Raw genomic sequence first — 7836 nt, forward strand, 5'->3', positions numbered from 1 at the left:
TGTAAAAACTAGGCATGCGACGGCTCAATTTGCATGGTTGAATACCTGTGAATTTGCTAGTTCAATTTTTGATGAATGATCACTCCGGCTCGTTGTTACCACGAAAAACATATGTTCGTGATTTTGTCGGAATCCTGTTCAGGATTCTGACAAAATCTTATTCAGGATTCTGTTGAAATCCTCTAAAGGATTCCTACAGAATCCTGTTTGAGATTCGTCCAGAATCCCGTTCGGGATTCGAACAGATTCTGGTTCAGGATTCTGTCGGAATCTTAAACAGGATTTTTTCGGAATCCTGAACAGGATTCTGTCGAAATCCTGAACAGCATTTTGTCGTAATCCTGAGCCTGGTGAATTCAGGAAATTCATTTGCTACAGATTCTTGGAACCCCACTTCATTTTGGATTTGGGAAACTCATCATTCACGAACTATCGAAGTCCTCTCCAGCCGATTAAAATAGTTCTACTCCGGTAGATTGATAAAATATTGCTGCTGCTCCAAAGATTCTTGATCTAAAAGATTTAATGAATCTCTGTTTGTTGTATTCAAAACATTTGGCTACGATGAATTCTAGGAATACTGTTCCACAGTTTAAGAAAATCTCAATTTCTTAGATTCGCGGAATCCCGAACCCAGGTATCTATAGAGGCCTAGGCTCTGAAGCATTTGAACCAAATTCCGAAGATTTCAGGAAAACTCTTTCAGATAAATATGTGAGAAAACAATTCCAGTCGATGAATGGATAGTGAATTCACTCAGTGTATTCAGGGAATTGAGCTTGAGCTTGATTGGCCGCCCGTGGATGCTACTCCAGTATCGCCAGATCAATTGCACTTACACAAGGAACCAACCGAATGACTGCTTGGGACTAACAGGTATCCTCAGTGTATAAGTGCTGGTGATCTTCTATTTTTAGCGACAATGGTGCCTGCCACGTCAGAATGCAGACCAATGTGGGGAAGGGGGAGGAATTGATGATGCATTATACTGGCTCCCACGTAGACCGTATATACCACTGCATCTAAGCCAGTTCATGCGGGAGTGTATGGATTGGGGGAAAGGCATGGCAGAGAGGTTTGCTTTTGTGGCTAGCAGACTGCCTATGTATCAGGCTTAAGGAAAGGCATGCGAGTGGAAGAATGGAAGCGTTAGGGAAACGGTTTCTTGTCCGTCTCGGGTTCTAGCGTTTGCTATGAACGAAGCGGGTGCTAGCGTTTGCTAGAAGCAAATGAGAGATATACAACTACAAAGTACGAGGAGAGGGACGAGCCTGGGATTGAACCCATGACCTTCTGCTTATGAAGCAGAAGCGGTAGCATTCAGACCACCAACCCCGTCACACTCAGTGTATTCAGATAATTTGTCAGATTCTCGGTATAAATTGCGTATACGGGGTTCTGTCATTTCAGGTTTGACTTTCATTGATCTTAATTCTTCTCACTGTGCTTGGCAAGACACAGAACGAATGTCGTTCTTCCTTGTTTTTGTTTGAAGTCAGACATAATTCATCAACGATACTGAACTAATGTTGACGAACAAAAACGTTGCGTTGGTAAACATCTACACAATCAAATAAACATCGACATGGGATTTTTCAACGCTATCAGCATCAATCCTTGAAGAAATTCCCGCTTCAATTTGTTTTTGCAAACGTGCCCGACTATCGAAGGCAGGATTGCAACCACAGTTGCATTCCTCATTTCGTCGCGATAGGCTTACTTCAGCAGCAGAATGAATTTTCTAACCGGACTGATCATTTCTACCGGTTTGGTAATACTCCGGTTGAACGTCCTCTCCGCCTCCTACCAATGCGGCACCAGGAAGCACGGCTTCTTACCACTGCTGTACCGCGGCTGGAAGGTGGAAGAAGGTCAGTGGCCTTGGCACGTAGCTATTTTCTTCAAACAGCCCCTTGAAACCCTCAAGTACCAATGCGGAGGGAGTCTTCTAAGCGAGAAGCATATCCTGACGGCTGGACACTGCGTTGTTAACCGGAAAACGAGTGCCCCGCGACCGAAGGAGATTTTCGAGCTGCACCTTGGACAGCACAATCTCTCGGAGGTCACCGATCTTGTGCAGATTCGGGACGTCAGCAAGGTGCACGTCCATCCGGAGTATTCTACCTTGAGGAACGACATAGCGATGCTGGTGATGCGGCTGGCCGTAGCTTACACGGATTACGTCATACCGATCTGTATCGATCAGAAAGTCGACCGCGACTTGAGGAACCTTGAAGGTGATCGCGGATGGATTACGGGATGGGGTGTGACAGAGTCAGGCAACGTTTCGGATGTTCTTTGGACTGCGTCGCTGTCGGTGGTGAGTTATCTGAGCTGCACCAAGAACGATCCGGTTTTGTTTGGGAACCTGCTGAATGAGACTGTGTTCTGCGCTGGCGATTTGAATGGTGATTATTAGGTGACTCAGATTGTTGGTAAATATTTCTAATGATGGTCATTTGCTTGACAGGAACGAGTCCAGGGCCGGGTGATAGTGGCGGTGGAATGTACTTCTACGATGGCGATCGTTGGGTTCTCAGGGGCGTGGTCTCTTTTGCGAAGGTAGACCCCGTAACCAAGCAGGTTGACACCTCCAAATATGCAGTATTTGCCAATGTGCAGCGGTTTTCTGACGTGGATCCAGTGGGTCTTGACGGAGGACGAACCTCAAACAGTACGGAGACCTAAGCGAATCAGCGAAACTGGTACGAGCTTATTCGATTGGCGCTCAGAATATCCAAATCCACTCTTAACTTTGAATTTCAGAATGTGAAAAATTCAGACAGTTTGTCTCCAAACGAAAATCCGGTGATTGCACCAATTCGCGACATCCCCATTCAGTGGGTTGCACTCAATTTGCAAAAACTTATCAGCCATTAACGAATACCTTCCTCAGATTTTAATTTCCTACTCGAATGCAGATCCCCATCTGTCAAAATGCAATGGTGCCCTTGTAAGTGAACATTTCGCCATTACAACATGTCTTTGTACAAGGTATCCAACCATTCAATCCCATGCGCCACATATGACTGAAACAGTTCATCTAGTTTTAGTACCCCGGCCCAGGTGCTGATCAATGGATACGGCAGTGTAGATATTGCGGAGGTCACGTGTTATCCAGAGTATTCGGATAGCCCTAAGATCCACGATTTGGCTCTGGTCAAAATGGTGAAACCTGTGCAGCTTGCCAGCAATGTGATACCAGCCTGTTTGGCAAGTAACTGGACCGAGAATTTGTACGACACACTTGTACAAACCGGAGTCGGCTTCAACAGGACTACAGGCAAGTCGATGGTTTGCAATGCCCTTAGATATAGAGTAAACCGATACCATCTACCATCCTCAGGTGCACGGCAGATCTTCGAAACGGACGAAAATGAAGTCATTACCGAGAAACGGTGCTTTAAGATATTCGACCTGGAGCATGTGAACGTAACTCGACCCGGGGAGTTGTGTGTGATCAACATCGACCCTTTGCGAATTGGTCTCGGTGGAATACTGGGTTCACCTTTGCAGTCACAGAATGTTCGAACCTGCATGTCGACCTTGGTGGGGCTGTTGGACTTTGCCATACTAAATCCCAAGTGGCCCAAGCATAAGCCCTGGGTGGATGGTTATGTTCGTATTTCCTACTATCTGGATTGGATCGAGGAGGTGGTTTGGGGAGCGGCGAAACAAGCGAGGCCTGATGGACCTAGCATTGTAAATTCTTTGACGGAGAAGACAGACGAGCCGACTGTGAGTCCAACTACAAATGAGCCTATTAATTATGATTTTGTGTTTCCTGATCAATTTGCCTGGTTGATGGCCAACAGGTTTACGTGAGGTAATCGAATAATAATATTAAACTGCTAAAACAGTGGATCTCTTTTATGCATGTTTTCAACGGAACTTCTGGCCCTTCACATGCTGTTAAGATATTCCTTCACAGATTCCTCTTGTGTGAACTTAAATAATGTTTCCAGTGATCCCCTCAGAAATACATTCAATGTCTTCTTCATTGACCTCTTATAGTTTCTCTCAAGATTCAATCAACAATTGTTTCATGAATACTACTTCGAATTGCTTTCTCAGTCTGGCAGTCTAAAGTGGATGTTTCTTATGATGTTTTTTGAACTGTTTCAAGGGGCTTAAGTTTTATCAGCTCCCGTTGTAAGATGTTTAAGGGTATTTCAGCAAGCTATATTTTGTGATTACCTACAGTGAACTACAGGTCTTCTCTGCAGCATCCAGAGGTGGAAGCATGCATAGCTCTCTTATTGAAGCTAATGGTATCCTGTGGCAGCATCCAGTGATAACCTTTGGGAGCTTTTTTTGAGTAAAGATTCCAGAGTTCTGCTGAAGGAGTATTTCCGGAGATCTTCTAGAAGTGTGCAGAGATATGCTATTAAAGTGTCCACAGCTTTCCTCTGGAAGTATCCAGAGGATTCCTCTGGAAATGTGTAAATCATCCGTCTGGAAGTGTCCAGAGGTTTAATTTGGAAGTGTCTGAAGGTTTTCTTTAGAGATTCAGAGATTCATTATCCTCTGGAAGTGACCACAAGATTCCTCCGGAAGTGTCCAGAAGATTTCACTGGAAGCGTCCAGAGGTTTTTTCTGGAAGTGCTCAAATGTTTCCCCTGGAACTGTCCATAGTTTTCCATCTTGAAGTGGCCAAAAGTTTACTCTGAAAGTGTTTAGAAGTTTCCTCAGGAATTGTCCAGGGGTTTCCTCTGGAAGTGTCCAGAGATCCCCCTAGAAGTGTCCAGAGGTCTCCTCTGGAAGTGTTCAGATGTCTCTTCTGAAAGTGTCCAGATGTCTCCTCTGGAAGTGTTTAGTCTAGAAGAGTCCAGAGGTGTCTGGTAGTGTCATGAGATCTCCTGTGGAAGTGTCCAGAGATCTCCTTTGGAAGTGTCCAGAGTTTTCCTCTGGAAGTGTCCAGATGTCTCTTCTGGAAGTGTCCAGAGGTTTTCTCTGGAAGTGTCCAGAGGTTTTCTCTGGAAGTGTCCAGAGGTCCCCTCTGGAAGTGTGTAGAGGTCTCCACTTGATGTGTCCAAAGGTCCCCTCTGTAAGTGTCCAAAGGTCCCCTGTGTAAGTGTCCAGAGACCTTCTCTAGAAGTGTCCAATGGTATCCTCTGGAAGTGTCCATAAGTCTCGTCTGAAAGTGTTCAGAGGTCTCCTCTGGAAGTATCGAGAGGTCTCCTCTGGAAGTGTCTAGAAGTCTCCTCTGGAAGTATCCAGAGTTCTCCTCTGGAAGTGTCCAGAGGTCTGCTCTGAAAGTGTCCAGAAGTCTCCTCTGGAAGTGTCCAGAGATCTCCTCTGGAAGTGTAAAGAGGCGTTTCTGCAAGTGTTCAGAGGGCTCCTCCTTAGGTATCCTGAGGCTTTTTTCTGGAAAACCTGTGGCCTACTCTGGAATTGTACGGAGGTCTCCTGTGGATGATTCCGGAGTCCAGAAGCCTCCTCTGGAAGTGCACAGATGCCTCCTCCTTAAGTATCCTGAGGCTTTTTTCTGGAAAACCTGTGGCCTACTCTGGAATTGTACGGAGGTCTCCTGTGGATGATTCCGGAGTTATCCTCTGGAAGTGTCCGGAGGTCTTCACTGGAAGTGTCCAGAGGTCTCGTCTGGCAGTTTCCAGAGATGTGATCTGGAAATGTCCAAAGATCTCGTCAGGAAGTGTCCAGAAGCCTCCTTTGAAAGTGTGCAGAGATCTCCGCTGGAAGTATTCAGAGGTGCTCTCTGGAAGTATCCTGAGGCCTTCTCTGGAATTATCCGGAGGTCTCCTTTAGAAGATTCCAGAGTTATCCATTGTGACTGTGGTGAAATATTTGACGATATAGAACACGTTGTTTGGGTTTGTTCTAAATATGAATTAAAAATACTAGAATTGATTGATTCCCTTCCTGTTTTATGGAAACCACCCAACGCAACAGTCCGCGATGCTCTGTTTTCTCGCAATCCATATTTCCTAAATCCTATATATAAATTTCTAAAAGCTATTGACTTTCCTATCTAGCTAAATATGTAATCTTTGTCTTTAACAGTGAATTACTATTACCTGCGACTTGAGTGATTGACGGATGTCTTAAGCCACATATCAAACCGATTCCGTTTCCTCAAATTTTCCTCAAGCCACCATTTTGAACTGCACGACGCCTCCAATAATACCATTGAGCTGATCATCACCATCTCATCTGAGCAACTTCACAAATCCATTGAGAAGATGGAGTGACAAGAGAACCGTCCTACGATGCATCCCAAGCCCCGAGTTTAGAACTTCTAACTTGTCGTGAAAGTATGACAAGATGTAGAAGCTAAACAAAATTAATACAAACATTGTATATAATGTTATTGAATTGGCCCCTAATACTTTATGGTAAGGGCCTAAATAAAGATAGGTTTGAGGGTTTTATGCCTATAGGAGAAGAGATTTTTTTTTCACTCCTACAGGCTTTCCCTCATTCCAAAAAAAAAGAGTTATCCTCTGGAAGTGTCCGGAGGTCTCCTCTGGAAGCGTCCAGAGGTCTCGTTTGTCAGTTTCCAGAGATGTGATCTGGAAATGTCCAAAGAACTCGTCTGGAAGCGTCTAGACGTCTCATCTGAAAGTGTCCAGAGGTCTTCTTTGGAAGTGTCCAGAGTTCTCCTCTGAAAGTGTCCAGAGTTTCCCTCTGAAAGCGTCCAGATGTCTCCTCTGGAAGCGTCCAGAGGTCTCCTCTAGAAGCGTCCGGAAATCTTCGCAGAAAGTGTTTAGAGGAATCCTCTGGAAGTGGTCAGAGATAACCTCTGGACGCGTCCAGAGATATTAAGAGCTCACCGCTGTAAGTGTCCAGAGGGCTCCTCTGGAAGTATACAGAGGTCTCCTCTGGAAGTGTCCAGAGGTTTACTCTGGAAGTGTTCAGAGGTCTTCTCTGGAAGTGTCCAGTGGTCTTATCTGGAAGTATCCAAAGGTCTTCTCTGAAAGTGTCCAGAAGTCTCCTTTGTAAGTGTCCATAGGTCTCCTCTGGAAGTGTCCAGAGGTCTCCTCTGGAAGTGTCCAGAGGTCTCCTCTTGAAGTATACAGAGATCTTCTCTGAAAGTGTCCAGAGGAATCCTCTGAAAGTGTCCAGAGGAATCCTCTGAAAGTGTCCAGAGGTCTCCTCTAGAAGCGTCCAGAGGTCTCCACTGGAAGCGTCCAGAGCTCACCGCTGAAAGTGTCCAGAGGTCTCCTCTGGAAGCGTCTAGAGGTCTCCTGTGGAAGTGTCCAGTAGTCTTCGCGGGAAGTGTTCAGAGGTCTCCTCTGGAAGTGTTCAGAGGTCTCCTCTGGAAGCGTCCAGAGGTCTTCACTCTATTAGATTGTTTTATGCACTGATAAAAAAGAAACTTTTTTTTGGTAAAATTAAAATGAAGTAACTCTCAGGTCATAATTGCTGACAAAGCTGTTAGATATTTTTTTTTGATGTGATGTTGAGCATAGAAAGTGTAAAAATCATCCTTCAATAAAATAAAAATTCTCAGATGCATGATTTTTATTCAGTTAAAACTTGCAAATTACAATACATTACACATTCCATTTAAATTTGATCAATTTCATCTTGAAAAATCTTGCAGATTTCCTCTGAATGCAAGTTGCTCCATACATGTATTCTTAGCATGTACTCAGATTTTTCTGCACTGCTTGCTAGAATTGCATCCATCGGAAATCAATTTCGCACCACCTGAATCGGACACCAAGAACGCGATGACGTGACGCGGCAACGTGTTTTTTTTTCGTGAAAAGCACCAATGCTCCCGATTGGGGAGGAAAAACTTTTTCTATGCTGTTCGCACATCTCTGGACCCCGCGCGTTCAGATCAGTATACACTGCAGCAGTCGCAAAACT

General features: G+C 44.8%; 2 protein-coding genes across 2 annotated transcripts; both read left to right on the forward strand.

Moving 5' to 3' along the window:
• Positions 1 to 1101: 1101 nt before the first annotated feature.
• On the forward strand, positions 1102 to 2625 carry LOC110680656 (limulus clotting factor C-like; the record flags this gene model as incomplete). Its single annotated transcript, XM_021856450.1, has 2 exons — positions 1102 to 2408; positions 2471 to 2625. Coding segments are annotated over exons 1-2 (831 nt in total), but the record flags the coding sequence as incomplete, so codon positions are not given.
• Positions 2626 to 2632: 7 nt separating this feature from the next.
• On the forward strand, positions 2633 to 5250 carry LOC110680654. The gene is made up of 5 exons (XM_021856448.1): positions 2633 to 2705; positions 2767 to 2840; positions 2897 to 2994; positions 3054 to 3283; positions 3347 to 5250. The coding sequence occupies exons 4-5, from the start codon at positions 3166 to 3168 to the stop codon at positions 3823 to 3825; spliced, it is 597 nt and encodes a 198-aa protein (XP_021712140.1). The 5' UTR covers positions 2633 to 2705; positions 2767 to 2840; positions 2897 to 2994; positions 3054 to 3165; the 3' UTR covers positions 3826 to 5250.
• Positions 5251 to 7836: the final 2586 nt, after the last annotated feature.

The sequence above is a fragment of the Aedes aegypti genome, unplaced genomic scaffold, assembly GCF_002204515.2.
Source record: "Aedes aegypti strain LVP_AGWG unplaced genomic scaffold, AaegL5.0 Primary Assembly AGWG_AaegL5_hic_scaff_1719_PBJ_arrow, whole genome shotgun sequence".
NCBI classification, from domain to species: domain Eukaryota; kingdom Metazoa; phylum Arthropoda; class Insecta; order Diptera; family Culicidae; genus Aedes; species Aedes aegypti.

Excerpts from the sequence above, each read along its gene's own strand:
- LOC110680654 (XM_021856448.1), top strand. The coding sequence starts at position 3,166 with ATGGTGAAACCTGTGCAGCTTGCCAGCAATGTGATACCAGCCTGTTTG. Across the intron at positions 3,284-3,346 it reads CGGCTTCAACAGGACTACAG|GTGCACGGCAGATCTTCGAA; the intron begins GCAAGTCGATGG and ends TACCATCCTCAG.